This window comes from Salmo trutta, chromosome 4 (genome assembly GCF_901001165.1).
Source record: "Salmo trutta chromosome 4, fSalTru1.1, whole genome shotgun sequence".
NCBI classification, from domain to species: domain Eukaryota; kingdom Metazoa; phylum Chordata; class Actinopteri; order Salmoniformes; family Salmonidae; genus Salmo; species Salmo trutta.
In genome coordinates this window covers 32550409-32574011 of record NC_042960.1, presented here as the reverse complement: position 1 = coordinate 32574011, position 23603 = coordinate 32550409, and the positions used below count along the sequence as shown (strand labels likewise).

The 23603-nt window shown below is 46.5% G+C and overlaps 1 protein-coding gene and 1 long non-coding RNA gene across 5 annotated transcripts in view; one reads left to right on the top strand and one right to left on the bottom strand.

Annotated features, from left to right (window-relative positions):
• The first annotated feature begins 9112 nt into the window (after nucleotides 1-9112).
• On the top strand, nucleotides 9113-9650 carry LOC115191530 (uncharacterized). Its single transcript, XR_003877724.1, has 2 exons — nucleotides 9113-9204; nucleotides 9349-9650. It is a non-coding gene; the product is annotated as an uncharacterized LOC115191530 (long non-coding RNA).
• A 1545-nt stretch (nucleotides 9651-11195) lies between these two features.
• Nucleotides 11196-23603, bottom strand: part of LOC115192240 (cAMP-specific 3',5'-cyclic phosphodiesterase 4B) — a 319267-nt gene continuing 306859 nt past the window's right edge. For 3 of the 4 annotated variants that reach the window (XM_029750521.1, XM_029750522.1, XM_029750523.1), the window contains 7 exons: nucleotides 21247-21340; nucleotides 17342-17631; nucleotides 17028-17192; nucleotides 16170-16269; nucleotides 15671-15948; nucleotides 14700-14882; nucleotides 11196-14600 (listed from right to left, as the gene is read on the bottom strand). In XM_029750521.1, coding sequence (XP_029606381.1) covers nucleotides 14187-14600; nucleotides 14700-14882; nucleotides 15671-15948; nucleotides 16170-16269; nucleotides 17028-17192; nucleotides 17342-17631; nucleotides 21247-21340 — 1524 coding nt within the window. In that variant the 3' untranslated portion in view covers nucleotides 11196-14186. Of the gene's footprint in view, nucleotides 14601-14699; nucleotides 14883-15670; nucleotides 15949-16169; nucleotides 16270-17027; nucleotides 17193-17341; nucleotides 17632-21246; nucleotides 21341-22060; nucleotides 22589-23603 lie in introns of those variants that run through there. The other variant, XM_029750524.1, reaches the window with a different exon arrangement.

Genomic DNA, 23603 nt, shown 5'->3' with positions numbered 1-23603 from the left:
TTGTATATAACAAACATTTCCAGGGTTGACTAATACGGCTCACACGATGACAAAAACTTTTCATTTCGGTGGCATTGGCCAATTTACTGACACAATAACTAGGTTTTGAAGCATGAATTAAATGTTTTGGGTGAGTTACTACAATTTGCCGACATGCAGTAGAGTTGTGGTGTCCCATAAAACAGTTGTCACAATTGCACTTAGAGTTTAGAGAATGTTAAAATTGTTTCAAAAATGAGCCAAAGCAATTGAGTAAAACTGTAATTAGGTGACGGGGCATTTGCTTTCTGCCATGTTTGAGAAGTCAAAGTCCTTTGGATATCTGTCCACTACCACTGCTTGATTTTCTTGCGTTTTTTTTTACGCCTCTCTGTTCTGGCCCGTCTGCTCCCCCCCCCCCCCACTTCTCCAGGCAGAGCAGGCAGGCTGTTGCCCTACCTACTCCAGATTCCACACAGACACAGTGTGTACACATGCTGCTCCAGAGCCAGTACTGTTCTTCCTTCAGACAAGAATGCGTCAAAACTTTGTTCATTTGCACTGTCTCTCATTCACATTCGCTTGTAAATGTCCGAACTCATCAAAAATTACATTCGGTACCTATATAAACTCAGCAAAAAAAGAAACGTCCCTTTTTCAGGACCCAGTCTTTCAAAGATAATTCGTAAAAATCCAAATAACTTCACAGATCTTCATTGTAAAGGGTTTAAACACTGTTTCCCATGCTTGTTCAATAAACCATGAACAATTAATGAACATGCACCTGTGGAACGGTCATTAAGACACTAACAGCTTACAGACGGTAGGCAATTAAGATCACAGTTCTGAAAACTTAGGACACTAAAGAGGCCTTTCTACTGACTCTGAAAAACACCAAAATAAAGATGACAGGGTCCCTTGCTCATCTGCATGAACGTGCCTTAGGCATGCTGCAAGGAGTCATGAGGACTGCAGATGTGGCCAGGGCAATACATCGCAATGTCCGTCCTGTGAGACGCCTAAGACAACGCTACAGGGAGACAGGATGGACAGCTGATTGTCCTCGCAGTGGCAGACCACGTGTAACAACACCTGCACAGGATCGGTACATCCGAACATCACACCTGCTGGACAGGTACAGGTTGGCAACAACAACTGCCTGAGTTATACCCGGAACGCATCAGTGCTCAGACTGTCCGCAATAGGCTGAGAGAGGTGGGACTGAGGGCTTGTAGGCCTCAGGTCCTCACCAGACATCACTGGGAACAACGTCGCCTATGGGCACAAACCCACCGTCGCTGGACCAGACAGGACCTGCTCTTCACTGATGAGTCACGGTTTTGTCTCACCAGGGGTGATGGTCAGATTCGTGTTTATCGTCGAAGGAATGAGCGTTACACCGAGGCCTGCACTCTGGGGTAACATCTCACAGCAAGAAATGGCAAATCTGGTGCAGTCCATGAAGAGGAGATGCACTGCAGTACTTAATGCAGCTGGTGGCCACCCCAGATACTGACTGTTACTTTTGATTTTGACCCCCCCTTTGTTCAGGGACACATTATTACATTTCTGTAAGTCACATGTCTGTGGAACTTGTTCAGTTTATGTCTCAGTTGTTGAATCTTGTTATGTTCATACAAATATTTACACATGTTAAGTTTGCTGAAAATAATCGCAGTTGACAGTGAGAGGACTTTTTTGTTGTTGCTGAGTTTATGTATAACTTTATGAGCCTGATTGCCTGTCTTTTCAATTTGTTTATTTTCGTCTGCGCTCATTAGCGTATTTTGCTAGCAGCTTCCATAGAAATTCACTATTACTTGTGCTAAGTTTGTTAGCATTCTGGAAATAGATGCCCAATGGGCTTTTTTAGTGTTTTTTGGCGCCCTTTGTGTACTAAGCCGGTAATACCAGGATGAGAGAAGGACAATATGACGATATGAAGATCTGGATACCGCTCTACCCTAGTTCGCACGCTCAAATATAGAGCTCTGTGAAGGGCTCTGCTTATAACTCCAGAGAGAGTGGGACTTTGGGAGAGGGGTGTGTGTGTGTGTGTGTGAGAGAGAGCCCCCTCACTGAGGCAGAAGAATGCTCCCTCTGTGTCGCAGACCTGTTTTATTTCGGAGGGGTGCGTGACACCAGGCAATGATTTCTGAAGTCTGTAGTAAAACAATCAATCCGTCCAATGACCTCAACACACACGAAAGGAGAAAAAAAAAGAAGAAAGGAATGACCATCAAATTGGTCACGCTATGAAGATGAAAAAACTCCCTCAGTACCCCCTTGTCCCCATTCCCAGAATTGGGATTTTTTTCCCCCCACTTTTCCCTACAACGAGTAATCAAGGGAAACAAGTGGTTGTTTATGTCTGTTCGGTTCGCCAAGCCCAAGAAAGGGGCTGTTAATTCAGTGGAGAGGGCCAGAGCAGGCCAGGGAAGCGCTAGACTGGAGCGTTTCACAGCTCTGGGTGATTGGGTTTGAATGCTGTTGCTTTCTGGGGTCTGCTGATCATACTACTCATAGCACGCGAGACGAAAGAGACAATGAGTAATGTAACTGTAATGGACGAGAGAGAGAGAGTGTTGAGGGAGAGAGCGTTGAGGGATTCATTCCTGGTTGAAAGCAGGCTAGTTCTAGCCTGGTCACAGATATCATTGTGCTGTCTTGCCAACACGTCAATGACAGAAATGGAGCTGGCAAGACCGCAGAAACAGATCTGGGCCCAGGGTAGGCTAGTTCCAGACACACTGTGCAGTTTGTCTTTGGCCTGTACTGTAGTTAGTCTGGTTTGGTCCAGCCATGGCTGTGTTCCTATGGGCTGCAACCACTTGGCACATACTGGCTGAATCAACGTTGTTTCCAATGTGGAATAGACGTTGAATTGGCGTCTGTGTCCAGTGGGTAGCTTTGTCTGGCCGGGCATCCTTCTCCACTCCTCCTGGAAGCCCGAGAGAGGTTTCTTTACGGTCACTGAATACCACAGCAACAGCACTCAGACATGACTCAGCTAGCGCTCACATCCCAGACAAACATATGGCTCTTCCATCACATCACACAGGCCAGGGCTGGAGACAGTCTCACTGCCTTAAGCCATTCAAGCCAGGGCTCAGGGCAGGCCACCACTCACGAACAGCGTAGGGGCACTCACTGGAGAAATAGAATTCAAATAGATTTTTTTTCCTCTGTAGCCCAGAGCTATTGATATACAGTTCATGGGTCTATACGGCTCTGCTGTAGCCTATATTGCATATTTATACATGTTTTACATTGCGTGTACAGCAGGACCCTGTATCTTATAGCAGACATGATTTATATAGCAGGCAAGTAAAGTGTCTCTGACGTAACATATCTTACTGATCTCGTAATAAACTTTTATAGCAGACCTTGACTTGCTCAATCCCATGTCGTTGACTCAAGTTTGCCAAAAAGCACCTGGAAGCACCTGGATGATCATCAAGACTCTTGGAAGAATGTTCTATGGACAGATGATTCAAAAGTATCACTTTTTTGGATGACATGGGTCCCATTATGTCTGGCGAAACCCAAACACTGCATTCCACAGTAAGAACCTCATACCAACGGTCAAGCATGGTGGTAGTAGTGTGATGGTTTGGGGATGCTTTGCTGCCTCAGGACCTGGTCGACTTGCCTTAATAGAAGGAACCATGAATTCTGCTCTGGGCCAGAGAATTCTACAGGAGAATGTCAGGCCATCCGTTTGGGAGCTGAAGCTGAAGTGCATCTGGGTCATGCAGCAAGACATTGATCCAAAACACACAATCAAGTCTACATGAAAATGACAAAAAAGCAACAAGTTAGACATTTTGGAATCAACTCCAATTCCATTGTTAGTCCGTTATAGTTAAATGGCTTACAGAAACAAAATACCTAAATGTAGACCTATCTTTGCTAAATACGTTAACTTCAACAAATTTGCAGTCCACATTGCTCTAAGTAATTGCATGGCTTCAATATCATTCACACTGATATAGGGTCTAGGCCTACTGTAAATTGCATTATGGCTGAGCATGGGCATGAGAAACATTGTTAATAATTGTTAATAAGCGCAATTCATTGTTGATAAGGCCGAAAAATACAGAATAATTCAAATTAAATTCTAACCAAAACTTAACTTGTTTTAAATAGGCTATTTCACACTTAAAGGCACCATCATTTCTCCCCGTGGGCATATAATGTTAAAACAACGCAGACTATGGAGGGTTTTGCGCACATCCGAATGTTTCACAGTAACCGGACAAAGAACCACTGTAAAGAGAAAGGGAGAATTTCCACTCATCGTTATACTGCTCTCTAATAGGCCTATGTTTTATGAACATAATCGCACGACATGGTTAATGCTTGAAACCATAAAGCCAGGAAGGTGAATCATTCTAATACGTTTTGTTGTAATACAAATGTATGAAACCCAAGCAATCTTTGGTTTTTAAACGACAACAACAATGAATACATGTAAAATGTAATTATATCATAAAACCGCCCATGATAAAAAAAAGGCACGCATTGCTGTTGAACAAGCCTTCGTTACAGTAGGCCTAAGGGAGGGCTTGGGTTTTGAACATATGAAACGGAAAACAAGCCATTTTTACAGGTTACAAATCACTTCTAGATACGAGGTTCACCGGCATTCACCAAAGGTTTCATGATGGGCATGGACATGTAGCCTACATCATGTTGGGGGTTTTATGCACGTCCAAAAAGAGACCTGCATGGCTAAAATAATGTGGGCCTGCCTACAATGCATAGATGAAAAGTGAATGTCATTTCACTGTTTTACTCCTCTCAAACTTTATATTTATATTTGTTGATTCAGATTTTTTTCCAAGTGTACTCAGGAGCCAAACCCTTCATTGACAAATTTGACTACTTTGCGTTTGCATTGGGCAGACAAGAAAATGCCTTAATTGAGAGGTGGGGAGTCTATGCTTGTTTTTTAATCAAATACAACGAAATGTGAAAAACCTTCATTTTTTTAGTGTTTCTAAATATGAAGTATACAGGCACCAAAAGCACATTAGGCTACTCTTGTTCCATGCGCATATGGGCACTGTGCGTTACGGTTGGATAGGCTGCGTTTCCGATGTAAAAATTAATTCCATAACCAACTGCATTACTGATAAATTAGCACTTTGGACATAGCCACAGGATGTAGGGGTGCTGAGGGTGCTGCAGCACCACCTGAAAAATACAAATATATATAATAATAGAATAATATACACTGCTCAAAAAATAAAGGGAACACTTAAACAACACAATGTAACTCCAAGTCAATCACACTTCTGTGAAATCAAACTGTCCACTTAGGAAGCAACACTGATTGACAATAAATTTCACATGCTGTTGTGCAAATGGAATAGACAACAGGTGGAAATTATAGGCAATTAGCAAGACACCCCCAATAAAGGAGTGGTTATGCAGGTGGGGACCACAGAACACTTCTCAGTTCCTATGCTTCCTGGCTGATGTTTTGGTCACTTTTGAATGCTGGCGGTGCTTTCACTCTAGTGGTAGCATGAGACGGAGTCTACAACCCACACAAGTGGCTCAGGTAGTGCAGCTCATCCAGGATGGCACATCAATGAGAGCTGTGGCAAGAAGGTTTGCTGTGTCTGTCAGCGTAGTGTCCAGAGCATGGAGGCGCTACCAGGACACAGGCCAGTACATCAGGAGATGTGGAGGAGGCTGTAGGAGGGCAACAACCCAGCAGCAGGACCGCTACCTCCGCCTTTGTGCAAGGAGGAGCAGGAGAAGCACTGCCAGAGCCCTGCAAAATGACCTCCAGCAGGCCACAAATGTGCATGTGTCTGCTCAAACGGTCAGAAACAGACTCCATGAGGGTGGTATGAGGGCCCGACGTCCACAGGTGGGGGTTGTGCTTACAGCCCAACACCGTGCAGGACATTTGGCATTTGCCAGAGAACACCAAGATTGGCAAATTCGCCACTGGCGCCCTGTGCTCTTCACATATGAAAGCAGGTTCACACTGAGCACGTGACAGACGTGACAGGGTCTGGAGACGCCGTGGAGAACGTTCTGCTGCCTGCAACATCCTCCAGCATGACCGGTTTGGCGGTGGGTCAGTCATGGTGTGGGGTGGCATTTCTTTGGGGGGCCGTACAGTCCTCCATGTGCTCGCCAGAGGTAGATTGACTGCCGTTAGGTACCGAGATGAGATCCTCAGACCCCTTGTGAGACCATATGCTGGTGCGGTTGGCCCTGGGTTCCTCCTAATGCAAGACAATGCTAGACCTCATGTGGCTGGATTGTGTCAGCAGTTCCTGCAAGAGGAAGGCATTGATGCTATGGACTGGCCCGCCCTTTCCCCAGACCTGAATCCAATTGATTACATCTGGGACATCATGTCTCGCTCCATCCACCAACGCCACGTTGCACCACAGACTGTCCAGGAATTGGCGGATGCTTTAGTCCAGGTCTGGGAGGAGATCCCTCAGGAGACCATCCGCCACCTCATCAGGAGCATGCCCAGGCATTGTAGGGAGGTCATACAGGCACGTGGAGGCCACACACACTACTGAGCCTCATTTTGACTTGTTTTAAGGACATTACATCAAAGTTGGATCAGCCTATAGTGTGGTTTTCCACTTTAATTTTGAGTGTGACTCCAAATCCATGGGTTGATAAATTGGATTTCCATTGATTATTTTTGTGTGATTTTGTAATCAGCACATTCAACTATGTAAGGAAAAAAGTATTTAATAAGATTATTTCTTTCATTCAGATCTAGGATGAGTTGTTTAAGTGTTCCCTTTATTTTTTTGAGCAGTATATATACACTATATATACAAAAGTATGTGGAAACCCCTTCAAATCAGTGGAATTGGCTATTTCAGCCACACCCGTTGCTGACAGATGTATAAAATCGAGCACATACCCATGCGATCTCCATAGACAAATATTGGCATTAGAATGGCCTTACTGAAGAGCTCAGTGACTTTCAACTGTCATAGGATGCCACCTCACCAACAAGTCAGTTTGTCAAATTTCTTCCCTGCTAGGGCTGCCCTGGTCCACTGTAAGTGCTAATATTGTGAAGTGGAAACAGCTAGGAGCAACAACGGCTCAGCCCCGAAGTGGTAGGCCACACAAGCTAACAGAACGGGAATGCCGAGTGCTGTAGCGCGTACCGTGTAAAAATCATCTGTCCTCGGTTGCAACACTCACTACCACGTTCCAAATTGCCTCTGGAAGCAACGTCAGCACACGAACTGTAAATTGGCAGCTTCATAAATTGGGTTTCCATGGCCGAGCAGCCACAAACAAGCCTAAGATCACCATGCGCAATGCCAAGCGTTGGCTGGAATGGTGTAAAGCTTAACACCATTGGAGCAGTGGAACACGTTTACTGGAGTAATGAATCACGCTTCACCATCTGGCAGTCCAACGGACTAATCTGGATTTGACGGATGCCAGGAGAATGCTACCTGCCCGAATGCATAGTGCCAACTGTAAAGTTTGGTGGAGGAGTTGTGCTGGAAATGTTTCATGTTTGTGCCTTTCTAATCACAAATTTCTGTGTTCTATTCATGTGCTTTTCTAATAACCGTTTTCTGTGTTCATGCAAGTGACTGACAGAATGATTCCTCACTATCAGTAGCTGAAATTTGGCAGTAAAAACAGACCTTTGTTTTGATAATGAAATATGTCTCAGTTTCAAGGTCTCAGCTTAGAGAGAAGAAGCATCATGAGGTATTGGTCTGTCACATGTTATGAACCAGCATTGGTCAGTCACATGAATGAAACAAAATGGTAATGATTAATTAATGATGCTAAATCATGCAAATATAACTTGTCTGTGTATAGCCGTACATAAGACAACTGCTGGGACTGCCCCAGCAGAGCTCCTGATTGACATGTGTACTATGGTGTATTGAGTTGGTTGGGACCTCTCCAGCGCACTGATAATAAAGGATGATTCATTTAAGATTGACTTTGAGTGTACCTGGTGGTAATTTCCATGACATGGTGATGAATTTCCACAACAGAGGAATATTCGTCTCGGGCTGTTTTTCATGGTTCGGGCTAGGCCCCTTAGTTTCAGTGGCGGGAAATCCAAACGCTACAGCATACAATCGCATTCTAGATGATTCTGTGCTTCCAAATTTGTGGCAACAGTTTAGGGAAGGACTCTTCCTGTCTCAGCATGACACTGCCCCCATGCACAAAGCAAGTTCCATACAGAAATGGTTTGTCAAGATCGGTGTGGAAGAACTTGACTGGCTTGCACAGAACCCTGACCTCAACCCCATCGAACACCTTTAGGATGAATTGGAATGCCGACTGCGAGCCAGACCTAATCGCCCAACATCAGTGCCCGACCTCACTAATGCTCTTGTGGCTGAATGGAAGCAAGTCCCTGCACAATGTTCCAACATCTAGTGGAAAGCCTTCCCAGAAGAGTGGAGGCTGTTATAGCAGCAAAGGGGGGACCAACTCCATAGTAATGGCCATGATTTTGGAATGAGATGTTTGATGAGCAGGTGTCCACATACTTTTGCTCATGTAGTGTATTTTTTAGAATATTTTTTTTCTTCACAAAAGTAGTGCCCTGGGCCTTTAATAGTCCTGTATTGGTCCGCAGCACCTCCACCCCCAAAACTACTTCCTGCGGTTATGACATTGGATCATGCTTTTAAGGACACACCTCAAATATTTCCTACCCACCCATCGGAGCGCAAGCGAGCTGATATAAAACAGGTAACTTGCCGAACCTGGCGTTAGGGCTGGAAAATGCCAGTGTGCCAGTTTTTACATGATGAAATTGCAAACTAACTTGTGTTTGATACTAGCGCCGCCTTAACACCAGCCGAAAATAGAGCCCTGAGAGTGGAGGAAGAGGGAGGAAGAAGGGGATAGAGTGAAATGGCGGGGCAAAGGTTACCTCCTTCCCTGCTGCTTGAGGCGAGCGACCTCCTGACACTTCAGCTGAGGTGTCTCTCTCTCTCCCCACCTGTTTATGATTTTGCACATGACCCATTAGGACGACCAGGTTTAATTTGGGCCTCTCACGGCTGCATTGACGTCAGAGGCCCCGCGGATCATACACACACACTGTAAGAAATGAGGCTAAGTCATTTTCTGCGCTCCTCATCCACACACCTTTTGAGCTTGCCAGAAAGCGCCCCACAGAGAGAAATATCGGTTTCTGTTTGTTTTTGATTCATAGCCATCTGAAAGAAGGGGAGGGTAAGATACTTTATTTTCATTTTACCCCTGCTCATAAAAATGTGACTCATTACACTTGCTAGCAATTCCCAGAAGGCAATATTTGTCTTAATAATAAGGATATTTTATAGAATAGAAAATAATAGAAAAGTTTCTTTTTCTCAGAATGAACTTTTTTTATGGTTGTAAACTGGCTTTCTGGTAATGCGGAAGAGGATACCACCAGACTCAGCGACAGGCTGAGGAGGATTGGGCCCAGACCAGGGTCAGCCTCCTGGAGCTGGAGAGAATCAGCAGAGGTGGCTGCTCATTGCGAAAAGGCAGGAGATTGATGCCCTGGAGAAGGCCAGAAGCACAGATCTGAAGGAGTTGTCCCAGTTGACGTTCGAGGGAAAGATACTGTGTGTTCCATGGTTATGATGACAGTTGTTTTGCTGTTGAACCATTAAAAAAATGGGATGAAGCAATATGTTGTTTATTTTTATCAGTCAAGTCTTGGTGACTATAGCTATACTTCTGTGTCCTTAAATTGCAAAAAGTGCAGTAGTAACTGAATTAGATATGTTCATCTCTGATCAGTTACATCAGAGTCACCTATTATTTTATGAGAGAACAAGATCAAGCCATTGTCAGTTAGGAAATGCCCTAGGTCATCAAGATCAGTGGTATTCAAAGTCTGGGTCGTGACCCCTAGTGGGACCGCTGGAGAGCTGCAGTGGGGTAATATTTTTGGGGGCTATTTTTTCTTACAAAATATTACGATGACAGATTATTGTATGAGACAATATACAAACGTTTTCAAGAAAAATAATTAGAAAAATACTATTTTATTGAGTAAATGTATTTGCATTATTGGTTTCTTTTCATTTTGATAAAGGATTAAAAAGAGAGATGCAATAAATTGAAGATGATTTGTTTATGTAAAAATAGAAGTCTCAATATGCAGCTGGGAATCATTCTGGGTATTTTTTGTGTTATTACACTTATTATTATATAGATTTCTTTTTAAGGGTTTCAAAATGGTTCTTTGGCTGTCCCCATAGCATAACCCTTTTTGGTTCCAGGTATAACGCTTTTGGTTTCCATGTAGAACCCTTTCTACAGAGATGGTTCTACATGGAAACAAATGGGTTCTACCAGCAACAAAAAAGGGTTATTGAAAGGGTTCTCCTATGGGGACAGCCGAAGAATCGTTTAAGGTTCTCGATAGCACCTTTTTTCCCCTGAGAGTATAGATAACTTATCACCGTAAACGTCTTCTCTCTCTCTGTGTGAAGAGAGAAATCTGGCCTTTTACATCAGTCTCACTGTCATCCATGTGCGTAGGCAGCTTTATCAAATGAGTTATCAGTATCTGTATGTCGGTGTTCTTTGAGGCCATGGTGCAGTGTAAGGGGGCAGGCAAGGCCACGGGAGAGTGAGATGAGAGAATGAGTTGTGTTGTAAAAACACTCCTCTTTGAAGATTCACCCAAAGAGCGAGGTCAGGAGAGGTAGCAAAGTGTGTGTGTGTGTGTGTGTGTGTGTGTGTGTGTGTGTGTGTGTGTGTGTGTGTGTGTGTGTGTGTGTGTGTGCGTGCGTGCGTGCGTGCGTGCGTGCGTGCGTGCGTGCGTGCGTGCGTGCGTGCGTGTGTGTGTACTGAAGTGCTCTGTATGTCCCTGTGTTGTCTATAAGGTCAAACCAAGAGGTGCACATCACTACTTGAGGACAGGCTGAGGCTCATTATGTAAACCCACAGGTGGATCTTCTGCTTTCAAGGACTGAAACAGCCTCTCCCTGAGGCAACCTTTACCAATAAAACTCAAAAAAAATCTTTGAACCATGGAATATGAAGAGAAGTCCTGACTGGTTTCCTACAGCGAGTGTGTCACTGTGGGCCTTATGTCATGTAAGGACCAGACTGTCTGTCAGAGGAAATGTCGCAGCATGTGCCTGTCTCTCCAAGTTAGAACACATCTGATGTGATGACTGAGCTGCTGCTACTGCTGTGAAATAAGGACAAAGATAGATATGTCATGCTTTGTTTTTTTTTAATTAGAAAAAGTATTTCAGATACTTGAACACAATATACAATATTATACCATACATTGTGTGAAACATATAATATGTCCGACTGCGACTGTAACGCAGTAGGTAGGTATTCAACAGAAAAAACCCACCTCTCATGCAGATAGTGCTAAGTCTGGCTAGTCACTTGGATTCGACTCAGACCAAAAGCTTGAACATAGATGAACAATGTTATACTGATGACAAATTTGAATTTCAAAACTGCTAACAAGTTTTGGTCAGATACAACTAGTTCACATTAGCACGCTCAATTACAAGAAGATCACATTTTTGTAACGATTCATCACGCTGGTGCTCAGAGATATCGTAGCATGCCACCAATAATCCCCCTTGAACTACTTTACATATAAGTACGTGTGCGGTGTAAAGAAGAAGACACTTGGTTCTGTGTTCGTCTCTCTTTCTGTTATTTCTGTCTGCTGTCGTTGAACCAGTAGATCTGAACCCCAAATCAGCAATCTGCATTCAAAATGTTGTATACAGAGGAGTCTGGTTACTAGCCTACTACAAGCTGCTCAGAGAGTCTTGATTTGTAGGTCTGATATTGATGCCACCCCTACTGATAGACTACAGTATAAAAGCTTGTGGTCTCTACGGCTGGCTTGTTTTTTAGCTCTTCCCAGGTCTCTTGTCGTTTAACATATCCTCTATGCGTTGTCAACCTACAGGTTGTGTATATGTCTCTTTAGCTGTTGCTCAGGGCACCCAAACATTTGTGTGAATATATTTACTTAAGGATATAATATAAAAAAGGAAACAATATTATAATACAGAATATAAAAAGACTCCGACGCAGAGCCTTGAACACGTTAGACACCACCACTTCCAGGTAATGCAAGTGCATATAAATTTAAATAGATTTACACTGACTGAAACAGTATTCTTATGTACAGCTGAAAGTAATAAATACACTGTTATAAACAGCAAAGGACCAACTTGAGCTCTAGTGACAAACAGGAATAGGAGTGTGGAGTCAGGTCAGGCCAGGTGGCAAAGGCTAGACGGACGCACACACACTCACTCTCACAAACACACTTTCTGATACTCGTACACACACACACACACACACACACACACACACACACACACACACACACACACACACACACACACACACACACACACACACACACACACACACACACACACACACACACACACACACACACACACACACACACACACATTGACACACACGATTGCCATGTAAGTCTGCTGGAGTGAGGGTATAGTCAATAAGGCAGTTGAAGTACCTTTGAGTATGTCAGTAAACCTAAAGGAACAATGGAGGATTGGTGATATCTGAAAACCAGTCATGGAGACCTATAAGGGAAGATCTACCCTGCAGATTTTCAGGGGTGGATGGTTTTAATGCTGACCCAAAGATACAGTGAATTACACTGTCCGGGGGCCTTTTGGTTTGGTATCTCTGTCACAATCTCTAGATACCCTTCTGTGGGTTATCATCCTCTTGTTCTCAAAATAAGCATTTTTCTCCGCTGCTTTGGTTTTTGCAGCAGACACTCTACAGTTTGCAAGTGCCAAATCTATTCTAAAGATTACATCTAACGGATCAAATCCTGATAAACTCCCCGGGCCGGCCAGGAAATGCTGATACAGTTAGCGGGAAGGGAAGAGAAAAAAAAAGAATGTTTCGAATGACGTCAATGGGCAGACGCAGCACCTCCTTTAGTTATTCCTTTTTTGGTGGAGGAAGAAATAGCTGACCTGATTGTTTTAGGGGTCAGATTCACAGAGCCAGGGGTTTGTAAAAAAAAACGTGAATAATAACACAGCTAACCAAGGTATGACTGGGCTTCTACACAGGCAGCCGCCTAGCCACCTTTCATCATCTGGTCGGGTCCTGAATCTACAGTGCCGGGGGGGGTCCTTTGTTGATTTGTTACAGCATCAGAACCAGTTGGGTTCTGGAATCATTTGGTCGAATAGGATTAATACACAAGAGCAGGATACCTTGAGATGGAGCTAGAAATATCCTTCTAACTTGAAGTCTGAGTATTATCAGGATTTGAGCCATGAGGGTAGTAGAAGGGAGAATGAGGGGAAGCAGGTTAGATGGGGAGAAATGGGTCTAATTGTTTTATTTTTTTTGTTATAGGGATCTATCTGCCTACCATTCATTTACAGTGAGGTCAGACACATGAAGCAACAATCTAGCAACAATGTAACATGTAACATGAATCATGATTTCCATAGAGAAACATATATGTTGTGCTCGGATTGAAATGGTATCTTATTATGAGATGTCGTGTTTTAAGTATTTGATGAGTTTGTCCAATAATTGTTTGTCTAAGTTAGTTTGATTTCTTCTATTGCCCAATACTAGTAAGGAAGACTGTTCTCTTTGTCTGAGATATAAAAAGAATTTTGCGCTTGAGCTTTCGGATAACTCTTTAGAAAAAAAATACATTTCACGTACATACTAAAGTGTGTTCAATAAATAAAAAAAAGGATTAAAAAGACAATAGTAAAAAAGGCACAGAAAAGTATTTTGACAAATGGTACAGGAAAAAAGTAAACAGTTTTCTCTCTCTATACAAACACACATCCCATTTTCGTAAAAAAGTCACAAGGTACAAAACTTCTCTCAGTAGTAGTGTCAACATTTCAGATGCCAGTCTGGATGGAAAAACAACCGTTTCCCAGATTGGCCCAAGTCCTTCATTTCCTCGAGGCCTGTTCGTTCCGTCAGGTCCAAAATGTTTGCAGCATTTTTCCTGAGAACTTTGTAGCCGCCCCACTGAAACTGTCCCTCTGTCGCCGGCTCCTAACGCAAGTGCAAGGATAGGGTGGGGTTAAACTGACGCCCCATCCGGGCTCAAACTAAGCCCATCGTGGCTTGTTAAAAAGCACAGCTGCAGGATTTCTCCTGTTTAAAACATGAAACCAACCACCTTCGCGGTGCAGCAGAGCCCATTATGTGTCTGTGGGTGATGCATCGTGGGTAATGATCTCTATGGACGACGTGGGCTCCATGGATTCCTCGGGGTCCTGACAGTCCGATTCGTCTACCGGAGACCGAGACGCCTCCCCCAGACTATCCTCTTCCTCCTCCTCATCCCCCTGGCTCTGTTCATCTTTCTCTGTACCCTCAGAGTCCTCCTCCTCCAGGGTGAGTTCAAACTGGAACTTGTCTCCCCCGTGGCCCCCTTCGCCCCCCTCCTGATCCCCCTGCTCTGTGGCCCAAGGAGGAGAGGGGCTCTGGGGGATCATGCTCTGGTACCAGTTCCTGTTGTCCTCCAGAGTGTCCAGGATGTCCTGGGCGTCAGGGTGAACCAGGTCAGCCCAAGTCTCCCACAGAGGGTGGACAATGTAATCTATGAAGCCCACCTGGAGAGAGGAGAGGGGAAAAAAGGGGTGAGTCAGGAGTCAGTGTGTGTGTATGCTTGAATGCTATGTGTGTGTGTGTTTGTGTGTCTAATATCATACCTGGCTTTTCTCTACTGAAGCTGTGTGTTTGTCACACATAGGGCTGATCTCCATCCCTCTCTCCCTCTCTCGGTCTCCCTGGTGAAAGAACTCATCCATGATGCGGTCAGTCCACTGACGGTAGAGCTCCAGAGACTTGGTAGGGTTACTCAGATCTGCACAGTGAACCATGTTCCTCAGAACCTGATGGAGAGATGGATGAAGAGAAGAACTGTTAGAGAGGGAGAAGTAGAAGGAGGGAGTGATAGGGGAGAAAGAGAGGTGAAGAAAGATTGAGGCAATGAACAGGGTTGGAGAGAGGGAGGAGGCAGATGAAGATGAAGTGAAGAAGCAGAGGTCATCCCAGTGGGAGGCTATCTTTAAAATATATATATATATATATATATATATATATATATATATATACCCCTTTTTCATGGTATCCAATTGGTAGTTACAGTCTTGTCTCATCGCTGCAACTCCCGTACGGACTCGGGAGAGGCAAAGGTCGAGAGCTGTGCGTCCTCCGAAACACAACCCAGCCAAGCTGCACTGCTTCTTGACACAATGCCCACTTAACCCAGAAGCCAGCTGCACCAATGTGTCAGAGGAAACACTGCACACCTGGCGACCTTTTCAGTGTGCATTGAGCCCGGCCCGCCACAGAAGTCGCTAGTGCACGATGGGACAAGAACACCCCTGCCGTCCAAACCCTCCCCTAACCCGGACGACACTGGGCAAATTATGTGCCGCCCCATGGCTCTCCCATGGAGCTGCCTGCAGCGACAGAGCCTGGACTCGAACCAGGATCTCTAGTGGCACAGCTAGCACTGTGATGCAGTGCCTTAGACCACTGTGCCACTCGGGAGGCCAATGGGAGGCTACCTTAATGTTTCTGTAAGTCCGGGCACTAATTAGAGCTGTTACAATACAAATAGGGAGAGGAGAAGGGTCTCGAAGAGACAGAACGATGATGACGAAGATAAACCTACCTGTATTCTGTCTGTGTAGTTGTCCAGCAGCAGGACCCCAGAGCTGGTCACCTTCTTGGTCTCCACCATGGTCTTCAGGTCCGCTAACAGACTCATGTGCTTGGACATGTCAGTGGCCAGGACCATGTCGATGACCATCTTCCTCAGACTCTGCCTCTGCTTCTTGGTCAGGTTCTGGAAGATGTCACAGTTGTCCTCCTGGAGCAGCTTGAAGCCCACAGCCAGGTGGTGGTTCTCTAAGACAGACTCATCGTTGTACATCAGGGCCAGCTCAGAGTCTGGGGAAGATAAAGGAGAGTGAGTCACTTGTTCAACACTACATTGATGAATATGGATATAGCTATACATTACATTGATGAATATGGATATAGCTATACATTACATTGATAAATATGGATATAGCTATACATTACATTGATGAATATGGATATAGCTATACATTATCTATACATTATTCCCAGCAGGGGGATGCAGTAACAGGTGTAGGAGAGAGACCCACTGGTATTGATTAGGAACTGGTTGGACACCCCCGGGTGGTCGACATCATGGATGGCTGCAGCAAAGATGGCCGCCAAGATCTCCAGATCGCTGAAGACCGCCTGTGTGAAAGAGAGAGGGTCCGGGGTTGAGAATTTCTCAAGCGAAAAACTCAAAACAACAGCCACAGAGAACAGCTAATCTCAGTGCAGCCCACTCTCATTGATTCCCATGGCTCGGTGTGCGCTATCGCTAACAGCCAACATCGCGAAAAACACTGTGGTGGCTAGCTTATGTTAACCTTGTCTCGGTCTCTCTATAGGCACTCAGCCATAGTGGTTTGACACTGGGTTTGCTGGCTATAAGAGCAGGGCCATAAACATGATGGATGGAGGGATGGGGTGAGTGTATAAAAAGATGAGAGCGGCTTGTGATGCGTTGAGGGCTGGGTCATGCTGTTAGACTGCGTCATGGATGAGGTTCCACTGTATTTATAGAACCACGGAGGGAAAGGAGCTGTGAGAATGAACAGATTGTGTGGCGGGAGGGAGAGAGAGTGTGAGGGGGGGAAGGGGGGGCAAGGAGAGAGGGAGAAAAGGAGGAAAACGAATGGTTTATGTCTAGAGGTTGAGGGAAGATTACTTTTGGAGCATGCTTGGGAAGGTGATTAGGTTTGAACTTAAAAACCCGGGGAAGATTTACGATAGGACTCATCGGTTGGGGCGAGAGTAGAGTGAGCGCATACTAAGGTGGCGTTCAATGAGCTCAGATGGGTGTGGGATTAGGGTGAGTTGGTGAAGCAACTGTAGGGTGTGGGGCTCGGATTTTTTTTTTCGAGGGATGTGCCGAAGTAAGCAAGAGCCTAGCGTCGTTGGCTTACGTCGAGGGCAGGGGTGGAGAGCAGGATGTGTGTGGACTGGGCCACGTCTGCCGCGTGGAGGCTGTTGTGGTAGGCCACGTCTCCATGGTAGTGGTCCTCCAGGGTCATCATGTACGCCACAAACGTCTCCGTCGGGATCTTAAACGTCTTCAGCAGGTCTCTCTCCTACAGGGGACACGAGGACATGAGTCAGTGCTGTTTTCGGTACAAAACGTACAGCTGTAACATATTGTGTGTGTGCGTGTGCCCGCCTGGCATGCATATGTGTGCATGTGGGTGTGTGCGCACGCATGTAGGAGCCAGTTATAACGTACCTGGAAGATGGCGTACATGATACAGGTGAGCGGTCTATGTTCGGAGTACTCGGACACGGTAAAGATGTTCAACCCCCACTTATTCAGATCCTCCAGTTCCTTGGAGAGCATGTCCTCCTTGTCCGTCTTGACCCCGAAACGTGAGATGGAGGAGCTGGAGAGGGAGGGTCCGTGAGAGACCTTCTTCACTCCACTGATCTGAGTCATCATCAGCTGCTGCTTCTTCTTCTTCTCCCGACCGGCCTTCTCCTTGGGCGTCACCGACGGCATGTCCATGTCGTTCTGTTTGTCTGGAGAGAAGAGAGAGAGAGAAAACAGGGGGGGGGGGGGTTAGGACACTCCGTGTCATTCTCTGTGTGTGTGTGTGTGTGTGTGTGGCGCGCGCGCGCAGAGAAGGACGAAAGAGGAGAGGAGGGAAAAGGGAGTGAGGTGACCCGTTCACTATCACTTCCCCACCAGAGAACATTCGGTTTAGTGAGGTCATTGCAATGAACTCTGACTGTGCTGCTGTGTAGACTGCCTGTGAACCGGGTCCCAGGTGCACTGGTCTGGATGCACCTGCACCGGCTAAAAGGAAAGAATAGACTCATTCATCCATCTCGTTCTCCTTCCTCCCTCACCCTCTGGATCTCCTGCTACCTCCCCTCTGTAACGCGTTCCCTCTCTCTAACACGCGCCAGTCCTTTCTCTCCCCTGCTCGGCTCCTGCTCCCTTGACTCGAAAGGTCATACGTTGATAATACCACAGAGACAATCCCATTGAGAAGCAAAGGGGTAAAGAAGGTACAGAATGTTCCACCTGCACATCTCCCAGAGGTGTTTCACATCTCTAAGGCAAGGGAGGGGGTGCTGTGCCCCCTCCCACCCAGTGGTCTTAACCCCACGTGTATGAGATATCACATGCTCTAGTGGAGTGGTATATAGCTCTTTACTCTACAGTATACGCCCACTCCTCTGCAGTCAACCCTCTCACAGCTGAACTATCCTGCCTCCCTCCACTGAGAGTTATTCAATTACCACTGCTGTAACTCAAATAATCACTGTCACTCTAACCCCCCCCCCCCTCTCCCTCTTTCCTCCTTCAGTCATTATAGAGAATGGGCGATTAAGCACGCTGTAACGTGACGCGTGGGAAACAAGGGAAGAGCAATACACTGGTCCTGTAATTCATTATCACCATCGTTATCATCATTATCACCAGTGAAGCGACACGCCACTGAGCCCACTCTCCTATTCCCATACAAACAGAATGGACCAGAACTCTGTGAATGGAAAGGGGAAGTAGGTTTTGGTCATAGACATAGAACGTCGTTCTATTTTTCAATGGGTTTTATATGGACCCTCAAATAATAGCGTCCGTCCGCCCGCCCGCCCGTCTGTCCTTAGTGGTTTTGCTAATTCACCGTTTTCCATGCAGGTGGAGTGTTGACATGACCTCTTTCCCCTGAGGCCCAGACTAGACTGTCACGTGTCTCTCTCTCCCATCTCTCGCTTCCCCCTCTCTCTCCCTCTCTCTCTTTCTCACACATTTATTCTTCTGAAATGGTGAATCCCCTCCAGTCCGTTCCATATTATGCTCCCATTGAAAGTCAGATGCCAGAGCGAGAGAGGAAGAGAGAGAGAGAGAGAGAGCGAGAGATCAGGAGAGAGAGAGCATGTGTGTGGGTGGATTTGGGCTTTTAAATCCCCGTAATGAGTTCTGCCTGGCTGTTACCGTGGTAGCGAGCTGGACAGAGCCCTGTCCGTCAGGGTGTTACGGGATGAGTGGACAGCTGTGGGGGAGAGGAGCCAGTGCACGTGAATGGCCCTACCGCACACACCATCATCTCCAAACCACAGTCCCTCAGGGATGAGTTGCCCAATATGATGCACTCACTTAAAGGGATCAACCAGAGGATTAACAAGGCGTCCCAGGATAACTTTACAATATGAACAACAACATGGGTGGGAACATGATGTCTGTGTGTGTTGTAGAGAGGGAGACTTGAATAAGGCAGCCATTTTATCTCCTTGCCTTAGTTTTTTTCTATATATTTTTTTTTATGACCCCCTTTTTCTCCCCAATTTCGTGGTATCCAATTGGTAGTTACAGTCTTGTCTCATCGCTGCAACTCTCGTACGGACTCGGGAGAGGCGAAGGTCGAGAGCCATGCGTCCTCCGAAACACAACCCAACCAAGCCGCACTGCTTCTTGACACAATGCCCCCTTAACCAGGAAGTCAGCCGCACCAATGTGTCGAAGGAAACACCGTACACCTGGCGACCGTGTCAGCGTGCACTGCGCCCGGCCCGCCACAGGAGTCACTAGTGCACGATGGGACAAGGACATCTCTGCCGGCCAAACCCTCCCCTAACCCGGACGACGCTGGGCCAATTGTGCGCCACCCCGCGGGTCTCCCGGTCCCGGCCGGCTGCGACAGAGCCTGGACTCAAACCCAGAATCTCTAGTGGCACAGCTTTCACTGCGATGCAGTGCCTTAGACCACTGCGCCACTCGGGAGGCCCTGCCTTCGTCTTCTAAAGAAACAATGAACTGTAACATAATTATAAATATCATCCCAGTCAGTGGTGAGCTTAGGACAAACTACCAGCTGTCTGTCTCCCAGTGCTTTCCTCTGCTTCTCTTTCCCATATTAACATGGAGCCAACCAGCTCCAGCTCTAACCCACTCCTACTGCTCCATCCCACAGGGAACTATGGAGCGGTAGAAAGGTAGAAACTCCCATCTCCCATCTGTGTCTGATCTACGCACTAACTTCCTCAGGCATGGAGAGATGGAGGGAGCGAGGGGGGATGGGGGCAAAGAAAGCGAGAGACACATTAACATGGGGATGAGTCACTGAATGGGCTGCTCAGTTTTCATGAGGGGGTTCCACCGTGCCCCCGCCGCACCTCTACTGCGGAACACCGGTCCCTCCATCTCTCCCCATTTCCCCCCTCCCAATCTCTCCCCCATCTTCTCTAGCTCAGACGCTGCAGTGGGAGAATCCATCCACTTTCGACTAGATAGGACTGGATTCGGATAGCGGCGCATCACACATGGTACAGGACATACGCAGATAGATAGCACGCCACGGACGACCGTATTGTCCTTTCTCTTCAATCACACTGTGTCCCAAAAGGCACCCTATTCCGTATGTAGCGCACTGTATAATGAACAGGGTGCATTTTGGGAGGCATCCAGAGAGTCACGACTGGAACCTCCAACTACCCCTCTCTCGATCTGTCTATCCACCGGCTCTGATGTTGCCTAGAAATCTCAGCTGTCAATCAACCAGCGGCAGAGGCACCTCACTATAAAGTGCGTAGCCAGCGAACCATCTCAAAGCTTAAAGTTTTTCTTCTCTGATTTAGTTTGAATAGGCATTTAGAGCGGACAGGACGTGTCATAAACATATCAACCAGAGTCGATGCAGTGTTTTACAGTATACGCCAGCAACAAGCAAACAGCCAGCCACAGCCAGACTCAGACAAAATGGAGGGAGAACCCCACAGACACACTGCGGTATACTGCACACATATATGCATTTGTATGGGTGGATTAAAATGTGTTTTAAGAAGTCTATTAAAATGTGTTTTAAGAAGTCTATAAGAAGTGGGTGGGAACAGTCAGGCATCAAAAGCAAATGAATTTACCTAACGCTGGGTTTCCAAAACTCGGTCCTTGGGACCCCAAGGGCTGCACGTTTTAGTTTTTGCCCTGGCACTACACAGCTGATTCAAATCATCAACTAATCATCAAGCTTTGATCATTTCAATCAGCTGTGTAGTGCTGGGGCAAAAACCAAAATGTGCAGCCCTTGGGTCCCCAGGACCGAGTTTGTGAAACGCTGACCAAATGAGTGTGTGTGTGTGTGTGTGTATGTGTGTGTGTGTGTGTATATGCGTATGTGATCAGGGCTTTACCTAGGAAGGTGTTGGAGATGAACTCGGACACCTGGTTGCCGGAGCGACTCATCTCTGATAGGTGTGTCAGCTCCCGATTCAACATTCTCTTGAACTGGGAAGAAAAGAGGGGGAAAAGGTCAGGATCCTGGAAACTACTGGAAAACCTGGAAGAAATGATGGCGCTGGAAGATTCAATGGAAAAAAACATGGTCACTGGTAATTACTGTATGCTCAGTCAGGCTTTATACAAACATGAAACAAAATCTCGAAACAAATCTCGAGACGTTACACAGAATCAGCACAAAAGGGAGTTGGAAAATAACAATTTGATTGTTTTCATATAACAACTCGAACACCTTGAGCATCATATTATACAGTGCAGATTCATCTGGTTTCACATTCATGGTTTATGGATCATATTGCAAGGGGAAATTCTGCAAATCTACAATGTATAAAACCCTGTATTATTATACAGTCTATGAGGAAAAACGTGCATACGACACAAGATCTGCATGGGAATGTAGGGAAGCACCACCACTGCAGCAGCATCTGTCTGTGTGGGTTTTTTCAGAGAGAGATCCCTAGCCCCACAGCAACACTATTCTGTTCTGAAAAGCTGCAGGCAAGATGGAGACTCAGCTCAGCTAGATAACACCAGTTCTGTTCTATCAGATCACACGGCCATCACACTGGATAGAACGCGACCACAACCACAACCACACAGCTCTAGAACACAGAGACCTCCAAAATACTATAACAGCTCAAACACCAAAACACAGTGTAATGTCATGTTATCCCAAGCAGCAATGAGAGCTAATGGCACAAAACACACCTTAATGTAACCCCAAGACACAGACAACAGGTAGTTCACTTCAGGCATTTTGGACCCCGTTTTTCCCTCCCTACAGGACAGAGAGCCAGCAGCAGCAACGGCCGTAGCAGTACTGTAATCCACCGCGGTAAAATAGAGCGAGGCAGATGAACGGGATTCCTTTAGTGCAACAACAACAAAAATCCCCTTCTTCTCTCCTCTTCTCTGCTCCCTTGGTGTTGTGGCTCAACGGCTAATAGAACAGCTAGATAAAGATGACTGGTCGCGCTCTCTCTCCGCAGACGTCTCAGTGAGGGTCTCCATGTCTGGGTAAGAAGAGAGGGGGAGCAGGCTAGGTGTTGTAGCCAGGGTAAGGAGCTCCGTCCTGGGCTAGGAGATCCACAGAGCTGGGCGGCAGCTGGCGCTATGGAGTTAGGAGCTAGATCTGAGCTAGGGGGGCTCTGAGCACTGCTGAATAATAGACAAGGGGAGGAGGGAAGAAACACTGGGATGGAGAGAGGACTAGGAGAGGAAAAAAAATGAAAAGCACTGCGATGCTCATCTGACTGGGGGGGGGCTTCCTCTGCTGTATTAATCTAACTCCACTGCACTCTCACTGCTGCAGCTCTCTCCCTCCCTCCATTTCTCTCTCTCTCTGTCTCTCTCTCGGTCCCCCCCCCCCTTCTCTGTCTCTTCCCCCCCCTGCTTTTAGTCTACCATCCCCATCAACATGCTGCACACAGCACACATGATTTGACAGAAAGCGGAGCAAAGCAGAGCAGGGGGGGGGGAGCCCCCAGCAGCACAGCCCGGCAGTGGGGAGGGGTGGGAATGGGAGCCAGGGATACAGGAGCTCTCTTCTCCTCTATCCTCCTCTCCTCTCTTCCCCCTCCTCTCCTCTGCAGCCCTGCCACTGTAGATAACCCACTTCCCTCCTCCCTGACATAAGCAAGGATGAGGAAAGCCTCTCTTTCTTATCTGTCTGCCAGAGGACCACAGACTAGTGCTGCCATTCAGCCATTTTTAATACAGTATTTGAGGGAGGCACGGGGGACGCATGTATAACTGTACCTTACGCAGTAGTGGGGGAAATGAGACTGAAGGGCCCATTTTCTCTCTTTCTATTGCCTGACATCTGTCAGCAGGACCACAGTGGCTGTTCATTATCCACAGCCCATAATAACATTAGAGGTTGTCAGGGTATCCGTGGCAGGCTATTTTTACACAACCGCGGAGCGAGAGTAAAGCGAGAGAAAACACCAAAGAGAGAGAATGGTAGATAATTGCATCCTTCACCAATTTGGGTTGACATCAGATCAGCCCCCAACTCTCTCTCTCTCTCTCGCTCTCTCGCTCTCTCCCTCTTTCCTCCACTCTGTCTGTGTACGCCAATTACCAGAACATCCCAACGCCATGGCAACAGTGTCACGTGACCAGAGAGAGTGGTGCGGCTGGCTGGCTGGCTGGTGGCTGTTTCAGCGAGAGGTTTCCCCCCTCCGAACACCAGCGAGGCAGCCCAGCCGTCACGAGGACACACCAGTGGTTCAACTGCTGAGTGAAAAGC